The 20386-nt window shown below is 38.4% G+C and overlaps 1 protein-coding gene across 2 annotated transcripts in view; it reads right to left on the bottom strand.

Annotated features, from left to right (window-relative positions):
- Positions 1-551: 551 nt before the first annotated feature.
- CFAP36 (cilia and flagella associated protein 36) overlaps positions 552-20386 on the bottom strand; it is a 32565-nt gene continuing 12730 nt past the window's right edge. Inside the window, exons 5-10 of one of the 2 annotated variants that reach the window (XM_007465661.1) lie at positions 18259-18346; positions 16500-16551; positions 4781-4883; positions 1543-1682; positions 1206-1355; positions 552-721 (exon numbers count right to left, since the gene is read on the bottom strand). In XM_007465661.1, the coding sequence (XP_007465723.1) occupies positions 620-721; positions 1206-1355; positions 1543-1682; positions 4781-4883; positions 16500-16551; positions 18259-18346 (635 nt within the window). In that variant the 3' untranslated portion in view covers positions 552-619. The remainder of the gene's footprint in view (positions 722-1205; positions 1356-1542; positions 1683-4780; positions 4884-16499; positions 16552-18258; positions 18347-20386) is intronic. The other variant, XM_007465662.1, reaches the window with a different exon arrangement.

The raw sequence follows: 20386 nt of genomic DNA on the forward strand, positions 1-20386 counted from the left end.
CCACACAGCAGCCACACATCTTTTTTAAATGAACATTTTCATCATGAACCTTCCCTGCTTTAAAACTTTTCAGTGACTTCCAACTGCCACTATAAAATGTTTAAAACCCTCACATTCCCTACAAGCCTTGCAAATCAGCACCCCACCTAGCTCCAATTCTGTGTGCTAACCCCCTCCCCTCATTCTGTCTGTATGCTAGCCATACTGACAGCTGCAGGACCCTGTTTATGATAAAAACACTGCCCTTTTCCCTTCTAACAAACACTTGGCTCTTCACTGGCCCCATGAAAGCAGGGACCCTGTCGATCTACTAGGCTACTGTATCCTTAGCATGCAACACGATGCTTAGCACAAACAATGAATGAATGAATGCACTATCAGTTAGCTTTCTATACCTTCTCTCCATGAGAGAACATTATTCAGAAATTTGTATTGAACTGGTCAGCATAAGTAACTGCCTTCCCCGCCACCCTTTACCTCAAATGTTTAATAAAATAGTAACAATAAGGTTATATTTGCATTTACAAATACAAGTATTTGAAACTAACAGGCTCTGTTTAAGGATTAAATAATTTATTTTTAAGAAATTTTGAACTGCTTTGCTAAATTGTTCTTAAAATTACTTATTAATAACTTCTTCTTTAAGTTTCTCTGCAAGCAATCTCCTCTTTAGTAATGTTTGCTTCTCCTCTGCTGTCATTTCTGGTTTCTCTGTCATTTCCTTAAAAAAAAAATAAAAGAAAAAAAATTGGCTACAGTAGTATAAGATGGGTTCATTTTCTAAAATTCCTAACATACTGCCTTGAACAAATAGAACATTCAGTAAATTTTTTTTAAAAAGCCACACATGGACTGAGTTCCCTAAATCTCTTCTTTGTAAAAATCTCTTCTTGGGGAAGCCTTTTAGAGGTGGTGGCTAGGGTACTGATGCTGCTTTATGATAAAATATTTCAAAAGGCTCAGGTAAAAGAGATGGCTGACCCTTCAGTGCTCAGAGCAGGGCAAGTAAAGAATCATAAAACTGCTACCATTTCTACTTCACAAAATCCTCCTATCACAACCATCTCACTGCCTAGAAAAGACTTATTATCAGGTGCTACACTAACAGGGAGGTTAATATGAATAGATCTACAAGAGCACATATGTTGATTTTGAGAATCCCACCCGTAGATTTGCAAATTTTCTCATACTAGAGCTAGCCATACCTCTGCCTCCCCAGCAGGTTTTCCTTTCTGCTCCGAATTTTCTATGTGCTTAGTCCTCATATCCTTTCTCATGGACATCAACTTATCTCTCTTCTGCTTCAGATAGTGTTCTCGTTGCCGGAGCTCTTCTGTTCCAAGTGTTGATAAATTCTGGGTCAAATAAGAGAAGGAAAAATCAAGTCTGCGTAAGTAGCACAGATAGCCACTGACTGATTAAATTAGAAGTTTGAGTTCAAGACTACAACAAAAGCCAAGTGTGTATGGCTGTTTACATTGTTTGTTCCTAGTACTTTATCATTTTGCTCATAGCTCTTAAAAAGCAATATTTTTTACTTACTGCTATTGGTCCCTCACTGTTTGCATGTTCAAAGCCAGGAATCTTCAGGTCTTTTTGTGGGAGGGAGGAACTTTCAGGCAACGTTTCCAGCTTTCTTGTCAAAGGTTGTACTGACTGATCAGCAAAATGCACTTTAACTTCTGGCAGTAATCAGACAGAGACCAATTAGAATATTATAAGTTATTATACTAGGTTACACTAGGTTCACCAAAATGAGCTAGTGGTAATAATACTTGGGTCTTTCTCATACTCATTCACTCAGCATGCATTGATTCAGTGCCTACATTGTGCTAGGCACTGGGTGAGAACAATAAATGTGGTCCCTGTCCTCAAGGAGCTTGAACTACAGTTCTTATGAATAATGACATTTCAACAAATAAATACCAAACTCCTGCTGTTTGGTACTATAGCTACAAAAAGATATAATTCTTGTCTAAAGATTAGAACTGCAGTAAAATGTAATACAAGGTTGCCATACAAGCCAAATAAACAGTGCACTAAAATCCCTTACTAACAATGTAATTGGCTTTCAAACTTTTGCTTGCAGGCAAAAACTGTTAAGTGACCTTATATTTTCAGAACAATTATTATAAAGCTATAATTTTTTGTATTGGAGGGATAAGTGCCAGTAATATCAATAATTTGTGCTACATACTGAAGATAACTAGAAACCTACTAACATATTTAAAAAATGAAGATTTTAAAGTAAGTAGAACAGGGAGATCAGCTTGATGCTTTGTAATGACAGAGGGATGGGATAGGAAGGGTGGGAGGGAGACTCAACAGGGAGGGGATATGGGGATATATGTATACATATAGTTGATTCACTTTGTTGTACAGCAGAAACTAACACAACATTATAAAGCAATTATACTCCAATAAAGATGTAAAAAACTACATAAATAAATACAGTAAATAGAACTTGGAAGCGGATATAACATGAGTACTCAATACCTTCCAGTTATTTGGTAACTGTGCCAAGAGACAGGATTAACATGCTAATTGCTTTTGAGACATTTTTTATTATAAGATAAGGTGGGGTTTTTTTTAAGATAAAACATTTTCACTGTAATACATGGACTATGAAAGACAGCTGGTGAGACAAGCAAAGACACATAAAAATAATGCCAAGAACTAAAAGCATCATGGGAGAACATGATATTCATGTCTCTAAATGATTAAAAATCCAGCACAGTAAAACCAGAAATAGAACTTTGCAGGAGCAAGAAACTTGCCCAAGGATCACTGCTTTAGCACAGGGTGAGTGGACTGACTGCAGTGCCAGGGAAGTTAGAAGAAGAAAAGCTCTTCAGGCTGTTGGACAGAAAGGGAAGTCTCCCTGGAAGAGATGAGGCTGCCACTAACACTCCAACCAACCTAGACAGGGAGCTAGCTCAGAACTAACTTAAACAGAAATGAAGATGAGCTTCAACAAGTTGGTCAAAATATGCAGACAAAATTAAACATGCCATTCATATGACGGTGACTTTAAGCAGTGGTGGGCTTAGCCCCCAAATATGGAAGCACAGAGCTCGGGACGAGACAGTAAAATTCTGAGGAGGGGGAAATCCCAGGCACATAAGCATTTATATTCAATTCATGTACTTGGTCTGGACAGTTCCTTGAGTTTGTTGGTTATGAACACCTTTTATATTCTAACTAGAGAGAAAAGTACCTGAAGCCAAAATACTTAACTTCTCTGATTTCTAAGAATGGAGAATTGGAAAGCCAGCTAGCTTAAAGAAAGATCATTTCATCACTGGCAACCCTGCGTCAATCTGAGAACAGATGCTATCCATTTTCAGCAGGGACTGGGGAAAGACATGAGCAAAGGGATAAGCAGGAGGTCAAACACCTTTATGATTCCTCCCACATTAGGCCTTTCTCATGGGCACTTTGTATGCAGTGATTGCCCATAATATCAGATATGCTCATTTTTTAAAAAAAATAGAATAGTTTTTAAAAATTAAAATCATTACTTTTGAAATTATCTGCCAGTTTCTCTACCGCTAATGTGCATAACTGACTTACAAATGGCTTGAGATTAAGTTTTCTATAATAGTTTCACTTAATAGTCAGATAAGCAAATATATTCAAATTATGTCAGACACAAGATTAGAACAGTATATGTACTTAGGTCTATATAAAACGAAAAGCTAAATTTGGGCCAGCAAATTTTAAAAGCACTCAAACAAATCTAAAGCAGGTACTTTCACAGACATAATTCAAATGAGGTTATTCTACTCAGAACCTGCAGAATATGAAAAAAGAAAAGAAATTATTAGATTTGCTAGGAAGGAAAAAGCCAGATAACTTCATAAACCTGCTTCTGTTTCATAAGCCCCATTGTTTTATCAACTAAGCATTTAGATCCTTAAAATAGTGGATAAACAACAAACCTATCTATCTCAATTATAAAACTTCTACAAAGTGTAGAAAAACACAAGATTTGGAGTCAGAAGACCAAGATAAGTCACAGTTTCACTATTTAAGAGCTCAGTGATTTTGGACCTCATTCAAGTTCCTTGAATTTCTTGTTTTAAAAAAATAAAAGAAAAATAAGGACCATAATATCTACCGCACAGAGTTATGGGTTTTTTTAATTGATAAAAGGACATGCACCTAAAAACCATAGAAATCCATTAAAAAAATGAAGTAAATTCATGATCATGATTCAAGTTGTTTCAGAATTACCTGTCTTCTTATAAAGGAAATCAGAAAACATATATTGAAAATGATTTGCTGCATAGTGAACAAGATCATCCACTAACATTTCCCACAAGGATTCTCATCAATTTTGGTTTCAACAATAGTTTCTGACAACTTCTAGATAAATTGGCTACCTGTTGTTTTCTAATTGTGTTTTAATTCACTAGGAAAATATTATCTTTCCCTGTTCAGCTTCTAACTCTCAAACACCATGTAATTATGGTCAAGGAAGAGAGTACCAAATGTTATGTGAACATACCTTGAATGCTGTAGTCATGGCATAAAGCCTGGAGGCTTCCCCAAGGAATTTTGATCAGAGCTCTGGGTTCCAAGCTTCACTTAGAAATTTGGGGGCTACGCCCTCTCTGTCAGCTATCTCCTACAAGCAACCACTTTAGCTAAATTCACAAAGAACATTAAATACCAATGGCCATTTTTTGAGGGTGAAGTATGCACGAGAAAGTAACACACTCTTTACAGTGTTTATGTATTCATATTATTCAGAAATTTCAGTACATTTCAACCTTACCTGAGGGTGGGTGTGCAAAGTGTTCACCATCCCCTTGGGAATTATTCATTTTTGCAGTTTCACTGGCATGCATCGGAGGCTCTTCTGTTTTAGCCTCTGATAGCTTCAGGAATCAACAATATAATTTTAAAAATACTTTACATTAATTCTGAATAATTCACTACTTAAGGGATTCATACACATTAGTTTAAAAAATTATTGTCTACTGAATGGATAATAAATCAGAGATTCTATTTTTCCAAAGTTTTTAGGATGTTTCCACCATTTTTTATCTTCTACCTTTTGAGGTAGGTAAACATTCTCATTTCCAATCATGCAGTGCTAAGAATAACTAGTTTGGTTAAGACTTTGGATTCAGAAAGAAGTGAGTTCAAACCTAGGCTTCACTCTTACTATTCATGTGACCTTGACCAAGACACCAAGAAATACTCTAAAAGAAATAAAATCACTGATTTATAAGGTGCTTTTTCACTTAAAATAATCTAAAAAATATAATAATAATACCACTACTATGATATGCCTGAAGCAACCACAAACTGGTTTACAGGTATACCTCATTTTATTGCACTTCAATTTATTGTGTTTCACAGACATCCCGTTTTTTTACAAATTGAAGGTTTGTGGCAACTCTGCATCAAGCAAGTCTATCAGTGCCATTTTTCCAACAGTATTGCTCACTTCATGTCTCTGTGTCACATTTTGGTAATTCTTGCAATATTTCAAATTTTCATTATTGTATTTGTTATAGTGATCAGGGATCAGTAATCTTTGATGTTACTATTGTAACTGTTTGGGGGCACCACAAACCACACCCATGTAAGACAGTGAAACTTGATAGATGAAAGTTGTGTGTGCTCTAACTGCTCCACTGACCACCTGTCCCCTCATTTCTCTCCCTCTCCTCAGACCTCCCTAGTCCCTGAGACACAAGAATGTTGAAATTAGGCCAATTAATAAACCTACAGTGACCTCTAAGTGTTCAAGTGAAAGGAAGAATCACGGGTCTCTCACTTTAAATCAAAAGCTAGAAATGATTAAGCTTAGTGAGGAAGGCATGTGGAAAGCTGAGATAGGAGAGACCTTCAAGATGGCAGAAGAGTAAGACATGGAGATCACCTTCCTCCCCACAAATATATCAGAAATACATCTACATGTGGAACAACTGCTACAGAACGCTGGCAGAAGACCTCAGACTTCCCAAAAGTCAAGAAATTCCCCATGTACCTGGGTAGGACAAAAGAAAAAAGAAAACACAGAGACAAAAGAATAGGGACGGGACCTACACCTCTGGGAGGGAGCTGTGAAGGAGGAAAAGTTTCCACACACGAGGAGACCCCTTCACTGGCGGAGGTGGGGGGTGGCGGAGGGGAAGCTTCGGAGCCACGGAGGAGAGCGCAGCCACAGGGGTGCGGAGGGCAAAGGACTGGGGTTGGCTGCATGAACACAGCCTGAAGGAGTTAGTGCGCCACAGCTAGACGGGAGGGAGTCTGGGAAAAAGTCTGGAGCTGCCTAAGAGGCAAGAGACCCTTGTTTCCGGGTGCACGAGGAGAGGGGATTCAGAGCACCACCTAAATGAGCTCCCGAGACAGGCGCAAGCCACGGCTATCAGCGTAGACACCACAGATGCCACCAAGAAGCCTGTGTGCGAGCACAGGTCACTATCCACACCCCACTTCCGGGAAGCCTGTGCAGCCCGCCACTGCCAGGGTCCTGGGATCCAGGGACAACTTCCCCGGGAGACCACACAGCACGCCTCAGGCTGGTGCAACGTCACTCCGGCCTCTGCCACCGCAGGCCTGCCCCGTACTCCGTGCCCCTCCCTCCCCACCCCCTGCCCCCCGACCTGAGTGAGCCACAGCCCCCGAATCAGCTGCTCCTTTAACCCCGTCCTGACTGAGCAAAGAACAGACGCCCTCAGGCGACCTACACACAGAGGCAGGGGCAAATCCAAAGCTGAACCCCTGGGCTGTACGAGCAAAGAAGAGAAAGGGAGGGCTTCCCTGGTGACGCAGTGGTTGAGAGTCCGCCTGCCGATGCATGCCGATGCAGGGGACACAGGTTTGTGCCCCGTTCCGGGAGGATCCCACATGCCGCAGAGCGGCTGGGCCCGTGAGCCATGGCCGCTGAGCCTGCGCGTCCGGAGCCTGTGCTCCGCAATGGGAGAGGCCACAGCAGTGAGAGGCCCGTGTACTGCAAAAAAAATAAAAAAATAAAAAAATAAAAGAAGAAGAGAAAGGGAAATCTCTCCCATCAGCCTCAGGAGCAGCGGATTAAATCTCCACAATCAGCTTGATGTACCCTGCATCTGTGGAGTACCTGAATAGACAACGAATCATCCCAAATTGAGGCAGTAGACTTTGGGAGCAACGATTTTTTTTTTTTTTCCTTTTTTCTTATTCTGAGTGTGTATGTGTATGCTTCTGTGTGTGTTTTGTCTGTATAGCTTTGCTTTTACCATTTGTCCTACAGTTCTGTCTGTTCGTTTTCTTGGGGGGGGGCGGTTTTTAGTATAGTTTTTAGCACTTGTTATCATTGGTGGATTTGTTTCTTGGTTTGGTTGCTCTCTTCTTTCTTTTTATTACTTTTTTTTAATTATTATTTTTTACTTTAATAACTTTATTTTATATTATTTATTTTTTTTTTTTCTTTCTTTCTGCCTTTCATTCTGAGCCGTATGGATGACAGCGTCTTGGTGCTCTGGCCAGGTGTCAGGCCTGTGCCTCTGAGGTGGGAGAGCCGAGTTCAAGACATTGACCCACCAGAGACCTCCCAGCTCCACGTAATATCAATTGGTGAGAGCTATCCCAGAGACCTCCATCTCAACGCCAAGACCCGGCTCCACGCAACAACCAGCAAGCTACAGTGCTAGACACCCAATGCCAAACAACTAGCAAGACAGGAACACAACTCCACCCATTAGCAGGGAGGCTGCCTAAAATCATAAGGTCACAGACACCCCAAAACACACCACCAGATGCGGACCTGACCACCAGAAACACAAGATCCACTCTCATCCACCAGAACACAGGTACCAGTCCACTCCACGAGGAAGCCTCCACAACCCAATGAACCAACCTTAGCCACTGAGGGCAGACACCAAAAACAATGGTAACGACGAACCTGCAGCCTGAGAAAAGGAGACCCCAAACACGGTAAGTTAAGGAAAATGAGAAGACAGAGAAACACACAGCAGATGAAGGAGTAAGGTAAAAACCCACCAGACCAACCAAATGAAGAGGAAATAGGCAGTCTACCTGAAAAATAATGATAGTAAAGATGATCCAAAATCTTGAAAACAGAATGGAAAACATACAAGAAACGTTTAACAAGGAACTAGAAGAACTAAAGAGCAAACAAACAATGATGAACAACATAATAAATGAAATTTGAAATTCTCTAGAAGGAATCAATAGCAGAATAACTAAGGCAGAAGAACGGATAAGTGACCTGGAAGATAAAATAGTGGAAATAACTACCACAGAGCAGAATAAAGAAAAAAGAATGAAAAGAATTGGGACAGTCTCAGAGACCTCTGGGACAACATTAAACGCACCAACATTCGAATTATGGGGGTACCAGAAGAAAAGAGAAAAAGAAAGGGACTGAGAAAATATTTGAAGACATTATAGTTGAAAACTTCCCTAATATGGGAAATGAAATAGTTAATCAAGTCCAGAAAGCACAGAGAGTCCCATACAGGATAAATCCAAGGAGAAACACGTCAAGACACATATTAATCAAACTATCAAAAATTAAATACAAAGAAAAAATATTAAAAGTAGCAAGGGAAAAACAACAAAGAACATACAAGGGAATTTCCATAAGGTTCACAGCTGATCTTTCAGCAGAAACTCTGCAATCCAGAAAGGAGTGGCAGGACATATTTAAAGTTGTGAAACGCAAAAACCTACAACCAAGATCACTCTACCAAGAACGGATCTCATTCAGATTCGATGGAGAAATTAAAACCTTTACAGACAAGCAAAAGCTAAGAGAATTCAGCACGACCAAACCAGCTTCACAACAAATGCTAAAGGAACTTCTCTGGGCAAGAAACAAAAGAGAAGGAAAAGACCTGCAAAAACAAACCCAAAACAATTAAGAAAATGGTAATAGGAACATACATTATCGATAATTACCTTAAATGTAAATGGATTAAATGCTCCAACCAAAAGACACAGACTGGCTGAATGGATACGAAAACAAGACCCGTATATATGCTGTCTATAACAGACCCACATCAGACCTAGGGACACATACAGACTGAAAGTGAGGGGATGGAAAAAGATATTCCATGCAAATGGAAGTCAAAAGAAAGATGAAGTAGCAATTCTCGTATCAGACAAAATAGACTTTAAAACAAAGACTATTATAAGAGACAAAGAAGGACACTACATAATGATCAAGGGATCAATCCAAGAAGAAGATATAACAATTGTAAATATTTATGCACCCAACATAGGAGCACCTCAATACATAAGGCAAATGCTAACAGCCATAAAAGGGGAAATGGACAGTAACACAATCATAGTAGTGGACTTTAACACCCCACTTTCACCAATGGACACATCATCCAAAATGAAAATAAATAAGGAACACAAGCTTTAAATGACACATTAAACAAGACAGACTTAATTGATATTTATAGGATATTCCATCCAAAAACAACAAAATACATTTTATTCTCAAGTGCTCATGGAACATTCTCCAGGATAGATCATATCTTGGGTCACAATCAACCCTTTGTAAAATTAAGAAAATTGAAATCGTATCAAGTATCTTTTCTGACCACAATGCTATGAGACTAGATATCAATTACAGGAAAAAGTCTGTAAAAAATACAAACACATGGAGGCTAAACAATACACTACTTAATAACTAAGAGATCACTGAAGTAATCAAAAAATACCTAGAAACAAATGACATGAAAACATGACGACCGAAAACCTATGGGATGCAGCAAAAGCAGTTCTAAGACAGAAATTTATAGCAATACACTCCTACCTTAAGCAACAAGAAATAACACAAATAAACAACCTAACCTTACACCTAAAGCAATCAGAGAAATAACAAAAAAAGAAACCCAAAGTTAGCAGAAGGAAAGAAATCATAAAGATCAGATCAGAAATAAATGAGAAATAAATGAAGGAAACAATAGCAAAGATCAATAAAACTAAAACCTGGTTCTTTGAGAAGATAAACAAAATTGATAAACCATTAGCCAGACTCATCAAGAAAAAAAGGGAGAAGACTCCAATCAATAGAATTAGAAATGAAAAAGGAGAAGTAACAACTGACACTTCAGAAATACAAAGGATCATGAGAGATTACTACAAGCAACTATATGCCAATAAAATGGACAACCTAGAAGAAATGGACAAATTCTTAGAAAAGCACAAACTTGCAAGACTGAACCAGGAAGAAATAGAAAATATGAACAAATCACAGGCACTGAAATTGCAACTGTGATTAAAATTCTTCCAACAAACAAAAGCCCAGGACCAGAGGGCTTCACAGGTAAATTCTATCAAACATATAGAGAAGAGCTAACACCTGTTCTTCTCAAACTCTTCCAAAATATACCAGAGAGAGGAACATTCCTAAACTCATTCTACGAGGCCACCATCACCTTGATACAAAAACCAGACAAAGATGTCACAAAGAAAGAAAACTACAGGCCAATATCACTGATGAACACAGATGCAAAAATCCTCAACAAAATACTAGCAAACAGAATCCAACAGCACATTAAATGGATCATATACCATGATCAAGTGGGGTTTATCCCAGGAATGCAAAGATTCTTCAATATATGCAAATCAATCGATGTGATACACCATATTAACAAACTGAAGAATAAACACCATATAATCATCCCAATAGATGCAGAAAAAGCTTTCGACAAAATTCAACACCCATTTATGATAAAAACCCTCCAGAAAGTAGGCACAAAGGGAACTTACCTCAACATAATAAAGGCCATATATGACAAACCCATAGCCAACATCGTCCTCAATGGTGAAAAACTGAAACCATTTCCTCTAAGATCAGGAACAAGACAAGGTTGCCCACTCTCACCACTATTTTTCAACATTGCTTTGGAAGTTTTAGCCACAGCAATCAGAGAAGATAAAGAAATAAAAGGAATCCAAACTGGAAAAGAAGAAGTAAAGCTGTCACTGTTTGCAGATGACATGATACTATACATAGAGAATCCTAAAGATGCTACCAGAAAACTACAGGAGCTAATCAACGAATCTGGTAAAGTAGCAGGATACAAAATTAATGCACATAAATCTCTTGCATTCCTATACACTAACAATAAAAAATCTAAAAGAGAAATTAAGGAAACACTCCCATTTACCAATGCAAAAAGAATAAAACACCTAGGAATAAACCTACCTAAGGAGACAAAAGACCTATATGCAGAAAACTATAAGACACTGATGAAAGAAATTAAAGATGATACAAACAGATGGAGAGATATACCATGTTCTTGCATTGGAAGAATCAACATTGTGAAAATGACTATACTACCCAAAGCAATCTACAGATTCAATGCAATCCCTATCAAACTACCAATGGCGTTTTTCACAGAACTAAAACAAAAAATTTCATAATTTGTATGGAAACACAAAAGACCCTGAATAGCCAAAGCAATCTTAAGAAAGAAAAACGGAGCTGGAGGAATCAGGCTCCCTGACTTCAGAGTATACTACAATGCTACAGTAATCAAGACAGTATGGTACTGGCACAAAAACAGAAACATGGATCAATGGAACAGGATAGAAAGCCCAGAGATAAGCCCACGCACATATGGTCACCTTATTTTTGATAAAGGAGCCAAGAATATACAATGGAGAAAAGTCAGCCTCTTCAGTAAGTGGTGCTGGGAAAACTGGACAGCTACATGTAAAAGAATGAAATCAGAACACTCTCTAATACCATACACAAAAATAAACTCAAAATGGATTAAAGACCTAAATGTAAGGCCAGACAGTATAAAACCCTTAGAGGAAAACATAGGCAGAACACTCTATGACATAAATCACAGCAAGATCCTTTTTGACCCACCTCCTAGAGAAATGGAAATAAAACCAAAAATAAACAAATGGGACCTAATGAAACTTAAAACCTTTTGCACAGCAAAGGAAACCATAAACAAGACAAAAAACAACCCTAAGAATGGGAGAAAATATTTGCAAATGAAGCAACTGACAAAGGATTAATCTCCAAAATTTACACGCAGCTCATACAGCTCAATATCAAAAAAACAAACAACCCAATCCAAAAATGGGCAGAAGACCTAAATATACATTTCTTCAAAGAAGATATACAGATTGCCAGCAAACACATGAAAGAATGCTCAACATCATTAATCTTTAGGGAAATGCAAATCAAAACTACAATGAGGTATCACCTCACAGCAGTCAGAATGGCCATCTTCAAAAAATGTACAAACAATAAATGTGGAGAGGGTGTGGAGAAAAGAGAACCCTCTTGCACTGTTGGTGGGAATGTATATTGATACAGCCACTATGGAGAACAGTAAGGAGATTCCTTAAAAAACTAAAAATAGAACTACCATATGACCCAGCAATCCCACTACTGGGCATATACCCTGAGAAAACCATAATTCAAAAAGTCATGTACCACAATGTTCATTGCAGCTCTATTTACAATAGCCAGGACATGGAAGCAACCTAAGTGTCCATCAACAGACGAATTGCTAAAGAAGATGTGGCACATATACAATGGAATATTACTCAGCCATAAAAAAAATGAAATTGAGTTATTTCTAGTGAGGTGGATGGACCTACAGTCTGTCATACAGAGTGAAGTAAGTCAGAAAGAGAAAAACAAATACCGTAGACTAACACATATATATGGACTCTAAAAAAAAAAAAAAGTGGTCATGAAGAACCTAGGGGCAGGATGGGAATAAAGACGCAGACCTACTAGAGAATGGACTTGAGGACACAGGGAGGGGGAGGGGTAAGCTGGGACAAAGTGAGAGAGTGGCATGGACACATATACACTACCAAATGTAAAATAGATAGCTAGTGGGAAGCAGCCGCATAGCCCAGGGAGATCAGCTCGGTGCTTTGTGACCACCTAGAGGGGTGGGATAGGGAGGGTGGGAGGGAGGGAGTCGCAAGAGGGAGGAGATATGGGGATATATGTATATGTATAGCTGATTCACTTTGTTATAAAGAAGAAACTAACACACCATTGTAAAGCAATTACACTCCAATAAAGATGTTAAGAAAAAAGGAAGCTGAGATAGGCCAAAGGTTAGGCCTCTTGTACCAAACAGTTAGCCAAGTTGTGAATGCAAAGGAAAAGCTCTTGAAGGAAATTAAAAGTGATACTCCAGTGAACACATGAATGATAAAAAAGTGAAATAGCCTTATTGCTGATATGGAGAAACTCTTAGTGGTCTGGATAAAAGATCAAACCAGCCACAACACTCCCTTAAACCAAAGCCTAATCCAGAGCAAGCCTTTAACTCTCTTCAGTTCTATGAAGGCTGAGACACGTGAGGAAGATGCAGAAGAAGAGTGTGAAACTAACAGAGGGTGGTTCATGAGGGTGAAGGAAAGAAGCTGTCTCTGTAACACAAAAGTACAGGATGAGGCAGCAAGTGCTTATGCAGAAGCTGCAGCAAGCTATCCAGAAGATCTCACTCACAAAATTAATGAAGGTGGCTACACTAAACAACAGATTTTCAATGCAAATGAAACAGCCTACTACTGGAAGAAGAGGCCATATAGGACTTTCCTAGCTGGAGAGGATAAGTCAGTGCCTGGCTTTAAAGCTTCAAAGGACAGGTTCTCTTATTAGGGGCTAATGCAGCTGGTGACTTGAAGTTGAAGCCAATGCTCATTTACCGTTCTGAACATCATAAGGCCCTTAAGAATTATGCTAAATCTACTCTCCCTGTGCTCTATCAATGGAACAACAAAGCCTGGATTACAGCACATCTGTTTACAACATCGTTTACTGAATTTTTTTTTTTTCTGGTTTACTGAATATTTGAAGCCCACTGTTATGATCTACTCCTCAGAAAAAAAAAGATTCCTTTCAAAATATTAACTACTCATTGACAATGCACCTGGATACCCAAGAGCTCCGATGGAGGTGTACAACAAGATTAATGTTGTTTTCGTGCCTGCTACACAACATCCGTTCTACATCTCACGGATCAAGGAGTAATTTCAACTTTCAAGTCTCATTCTTTAAGCAATACATTTCATAAGGCTATAGCTGCCATAGATAATGATTTCTCCAATGGATCTGGGCAAAGTCAATTGAAATCCTTCTGGAAAGGATTCACAATTCTAGATGCCATTAAGAACATTCATGATTCATGGAAAGAGGTCAAAATATGAACATTAACAGGAATTTAGAAGAAATTGATTCCAACCCTCATGGATGACTTAGAGGGCTTCAAGATTTCAGTGGAGGAAGTTTTGCAGATGTGGAGCAAACAGCAAGAGAACCAGAATTAGAAGTGGAGCCTGGAGATGTGCCTGAATTGGTGCACTCTCATGATAAAACTTGAATGGATGAGGAGTTACTTCTTATGGATGAGCAAAGAGAGTGGTTTCTTGAGATGGAATCTGCTCCTGGGGAAGATGCTGTGAAGATTATTGAAATGACACCAAAGGATTTAGAATATTACACAAATTTAGTTGATAAAGTAGCAGCCAGGTTTGAGAAGATTGACTCCAATTTTGAAAGAAGTTCTACTGTGAGTAAAATGTCATCAAACAGCACTTCATGCTACTGTGAGATTGTTCATGAGAGGAAGAGTCAAATAATGCGACAAACTTCATTGTTGTCTTATCTTAAGAAACTGCCACATCCACCCCAACCTTTAGTAACCACCACCCTGGTCAGTCAGCAGCCATCGACATCAAGGCAAGGCCCTCCACCAGCAAAAAGATTACAGCTTGCTGAAGGTTCAGATGATGGTTAGCATTTTTTAGCAATAAAATAATATTTTTCTTTTTCCTCTTTGGCCACACCACACAGCATGTGGGATCTTAGTTCCCCGACCAGGGATCGAACTGGCGGCCCCTGCAGTGGAAGTGCAAAGTCTTAACCTCTGGACCACCAGGGAAGTCCCAGCAATAAATATAATTTTTAATGAAGGTATGTACATTGTATTTTTAGACATAATGCTACTGCACAATTAATAGACTACAGTATAGTGTAAACATAATCTTTATATGCACTGGGAAACCAAAATACTTTTGTGACTTATTTCATTGCCATCTTCGCTTTATTGCAATAGTCTAGAACCGATCTCACAACATCTCTGAGGTATGCCTGTATTTCCATTTCTAAAATGGGATACTATATTTAAACCAAAGAGATCGTTTAAATCTTGGAAAGAACCAAGTAAACTGATACTTCATTTTCCCTTAAAAACAGGAAAATCCAATCACATGTAACTTTCAGGTAATTCATGAATACCTAAATCATAAGTCTCTATATGTTGAGTGATGGAAACATGACGACTGAAATTATTATCAGGTCTACTTTTGTGTGTTTGAAAATTCCATTAAAAGAAGTCTAAAAAAACCATACACCCCAAAACATATTATTATTCAAGAAGCCTGATATAGTTTACATATAAATCAGAAAGTCAATACTACTGTCCTGTCTTTTTGTGTGTGTGTTTGTGGCCGCATCGCCCGGCCTGTGGGATCTTAGTTCCCCAACCAGGGATCAAACCGGCACCACCTGCAGTGGAAGTGCAAAGTCTTAACCTCTGGACCACCAGGGAATTCCCAGTACTACTGTCTTCTCAGAGAAGTTTTGAATGAGTTTCTGTTCTATACTCCTACATTAAAAAATATTATTATCTATGAATTTCACCTCCATTTACTAAAAGGAGATTTACTCAAAGATACATAAATCCCCTCTAAATCCTAAAATAGCTCTCTTTTGCTCTTCATTGGTTACCTTGGAGTAAAATAGGTTTTTTTCAAATATAGTAAATGATACAAGCAGGTATCATAGTCATTGAAGGAAAAAAAGGAAAATGACTTTCAAGCAACTGAGAATTAGTTTATATTAGGTTTCACTCTCCCTTCAGGGAGATTTGAGAAAATGTGGAAAGAGAAGCAGCTAGAAAAGGGGGGAGGAAAAAATAAATATTATCTTCCCTCACCTCAGACAGATACATGTTTAATTGATCCTTAGGAAAGATTAGGCCCTTTATGGAAACAGTTCTTAATGAAAGAGGAGTATGCCAGGAAATGTGAAACTGAATCATTCTGCTTCAAGCTGGCAATGTTAAAGTCTACAAGGGACCCTCAGTATTAACTGCAGATGCTGTTTCAAAATAGTAAAGGAATCAAGGCGAGTGGGGAAGTAAAATATTTTTCTTAATCTTCTTTTATTCATAAAATTAAGGGGAATTTCTATTAAAAATTCCCCAAAATATGAATGGTATAACATACAGTTTTTTTGGAGTGAACAATCTCATTCTTTATCGGGAATTTAAAAGGTAGGTCGCTGGATGAATTATAAAGTGAATAAAGTTATGAAGTTAAGTATAAATGCTCAGAATTGCCAAGAAAATATAAATACTCTGAGGAACTGTGTCGTTCCACCTAAGCTTAAACTTTAATAGAAAACCCAGGTGTAAACCTAAGGGATAACAGCAATGAAATATTTTTATTATATTAATATGTTTTGTAGGCACCTGCTTTTTACTCTTTCTTTCTTCCTCCTGGTCATATTCTTCTTTCGATTTTCTGAAATATACAAAAATAAAGTAGAAAAGTAAACTTTCTCTTTTGGTCAAAGAACCAATATTCAACAAGCAACATGCTAACCTAAGCTTACAATATGTGCAAGAAATTTTGGAAACAAAGATGGAAATAATCAGGCTTAACTTAAAGCAGCTTACAATCAACTGAGAAAGACATACATAGGCATAAACAGCATAATATAGTTAGCCACATAAAATACAGGTTTACCTATTTCCTCTGGAGATGTGAAGGACCCCTAGCTGAACAAAGATCAACAGGTTTGAAATCCTAAACCCAAATCTGAATGGCAAATCTCATGAATATGGACTTCGATCTCTCTCTTTAGACTGATCAGTTACATTCCTCCTAAGATCCATTTCTCCCCTCATTCTAGTTTTTCCATGGCATCTGAGCTACCACACAGCTCTCCTGATGCCATTATGCCAAAGCCCTATCAGCTTTTGTAAACTGCTCACTGAGGCAAGTCTGATTTAGGAAAATAGCCAATTCAACTCTCATACATGTTCATGATTAAATTCCACTGCTTATACAGTAGTACACCGCCCCCAGAAGCTCGTAGAAAATACAGTAAAATCTAAAAGCACAATGCTGACCAGTCTTCAAACCACCAATCAACCAAGAAGCAACCAGTACAAGTCAAAACTGCCAGTCCTCTAAACCTATTACCAAATATCCTTAACTCTTCAAATCTTTCAACTCAGAGCGCTGTGTGTTGTCTCAGGCTCCCATTTGCCCTCGCCATGGAAAGGAGGACCTGGAAGGAAAGGCCGGGGTTTACCCGCAAACTTGCCTCCCTCCCCACAACCACTCAAATCCCCTGAAATGCAGCACAAAGTCCTACAGCTTCTTCCACAGTCCCCCACTAGGCCCATCCTCCAAACCACCATCCTGCCTAACCTCCCTCCTGCTTTGGAACTGGGGACAAGTTGGGTAGGTGGGAGGACTACAGGATGCTAGAAGATGGTCATGTATGTGGTTAGAGTAGAGAGCCAGGGCCACCAAATGCCAAGACCCCATTCTGCAGGGGACACAAACAGCTGCAGGTATCCTTTTGCCTTAAACCTATACATTCCCATAGATTTAAATATTAAGTGCTTCAATTGCCCCTCCCTTCTAAAACTCCCATAGGGGTCAGGGGACAACAGGCCCAAGGGGGGAAATGCCCCTTTAGTGGGCTGCACATTCCATGCCAGGCATTTGGCTGAGAATCACGTAACTGAGGCAAGAAAGAGACCAGCAAAGAGTCAGCTATTTGGTCTGTGGAGTCTGGATATCCAACCTCCTACTGTGAGACACCTGGCATAAGCCTCCTCTAATACCCAGATCCAAAAGCCAAGGAGTTTCCTGCTTATCTCAGGCCACTACAGCCCTTCCAGGCATCAGGCTGGGTCTACTGCATCTTGTTCCCATTGGTGGCTAGTTTCCTATTCCCATGATGGGAGTGGAGGAAGACCCTCCCATCTGCGCTGATCTGGTATGAGTCATCTGAAAATAATTTTTTCTGTCCATTAAGAAATGTAATATATACATAATTATAAACAAATAAAATGATAAATCATTTTCATAGTCTTTAGGAGAGAATTTAGATATTTTACTAGTTCACAGTATTTTTTTGAGTAAAAAGCACATATGCAGATAATATTGTAATATTACTAATGATCCATTCAATAAATAATTAAAGAAGCATACCTAAGAACTTCTCTCAGGATTTTCATCTCTTCCTGTTCAAGGTCACTGACCACATCAGAACCATCTGTTAAGCAGTCAGGTAATACACCTGTTCAAAACCAAAGACCATACAGAAGAATGTCAACTCAACTGAAACACTTATTTTTCACTATTCTAGTTCATCAAGAAGTACAAATAAGTTTATTAAGATCTATCACTTTTAAAAAATGTTCTAAGCTATTACCTTTGTAACTATGGTCTTTTTAACTTTTTCTTCTTTTAGGGAATCAGCCCCACCAAAAAAAGCACAATTTTACCTAGAAATGACTCTTGGTAATTATTTGTATTGCTTATTTAAAATAACAATAATAATATATGACAATAGAAATTAATTGCTTATATTTAATATAAGCAACTTATAGAATTAATATAAGCTATTTATAGAATAAATAGCTTATATTTAAGCTATTATCTTCCATAATCATACTATACAGGACATACCATTGAAATCAATAAGCTCCTAATAATGAAACTATGCTCTCAAAAGTATTCCTTAAATGGGAAAAGAGTTTACAAACCAAAATATAAAATACGTCATTAACTGAAACAGCATGTTAATACTCTTCATTCATACTACAACAAATGCTACTGAAAAGGACTCCACTTACTACATGCAAAAAAGCATGGTGGTAAGCACTTAAGGGGAATATAAAGATGAATAAAACAACCTCTGCCCTCAGAGCTTCTATTCAAATATTGGGCTAATAACTATAAACCAGGGCAGCACCAACTTTGGCCCAAGGCAAATAGTAATTCATGGCAAGCAATTTTAAGCATTGGTTTCATTTACTTTATTACCTATACATTCCTGATAAGCAGGCAGACTGGTAATAAGTGTTCTGTTTTTATCTATAATTATTATATTCCCAAAACACTAACAGCATGTCCCCTAATTTTTACCTTCCATTTCTTTACCCATATATGACTATGGGATTTTGGATCTGCTCTAAATTAAAGTAGCTTTATTATTCTAATCCCCTGATGTTTAAATGCATTGTAAAGTAAACTTGTCATTTTGAGATAACTGCAGATTCACATGCAGTTGTAAGAAACAATACAGAGAGATGCTATGCACTCTTTACCCAGTTTCCCCCAAGGGTTACATTGACAAAACTATAGTATAGTATCATAACCAGAAAATTGGTCTTAAGTGCATTTTTGCTCAGTCAAAAGCTATACAATTAGTATTCTCCTATTCACCTTTTATGGAAAATTTTAAGAACTAAGGAAAGAATAAAACAACAGTATGCAATACCTCAAAACTGTAATAAGGAAGACACTTTTATATTCTATTACAAGTTAATCACTAAAGGGATGTTGCCTATAAACTTAAATTATACATAATGGCCCATCTCTGGGAACCCTGCTTCCCAGGTAATGAGCATTAAGCTAAAATAGCTTTGTTTAGCTCACAGGAAACATTCTGACCAGGCCCATCTGTGCATGACTACAGGGAGGAAGAAATTAACACATCCCCTCCAGAGGCTGATGGGAACCAGAAAAGGTTTGACTTTACTCCCTCCCCTTTTAGTATAAAATGAGTCTGAATTCTAACTCAGGCAAGATGGCTCTTTGGGGCACTAGCCCAACAACTTGTCTCTCGATTACTGGCCTGTCGTGCAGCAAGCAGTACGAGCTTAGACTCCGTAACAAAACCATCAAAATAATGCTCTGATTTGCATTTTCCCCAAATTCTTTGATTAGATACAACCAGAATCCAGAGAGCCTTTGAATTTTTCTCACATAAACAGTCTGCAGTTTTGAGTGCAATCAGCATTGCTCTAAGGTACTTTCCTCTGGATTTATGTTAAATGAAATTCTTAAATACAAGTATTAAAAATTCATGGCAGAACTAACTAAGTATTAGTCTATGTTTAAATGTAAGCAAACTGTCACACCCTGTGGTTTGACAGCAGCATTATTCCACATCATTCCCCTCGTCCTTCCTTGCTAATATAAGCCATATGTGTGCAGTTACCAGGCAGCCAAGTACTTAGAGTCAGGGCCCTACCCCACCCCACAAGAGTGACTCATGATTTAAGCCAATTGCAATGGTCTCATTCCCCCTGCCAGAGGGTTTAGAAAGGCG

Source organism: Lipotes vexillifer, unplaced genomic scaffold, assembly GCF_000442215.2.
Source record: "Lipotes vexillifer unplaced genomic scaffold, Lipotes_vexillifer_v1.1 scaffold77, whole genome shotgun sequence".
Lineage (NCBI taxonomy): Eukaryota > Metazoa > Chordata > Mammalia > Artiodactyla > Lipotidae > Lipotes > Lipotes vexillifer.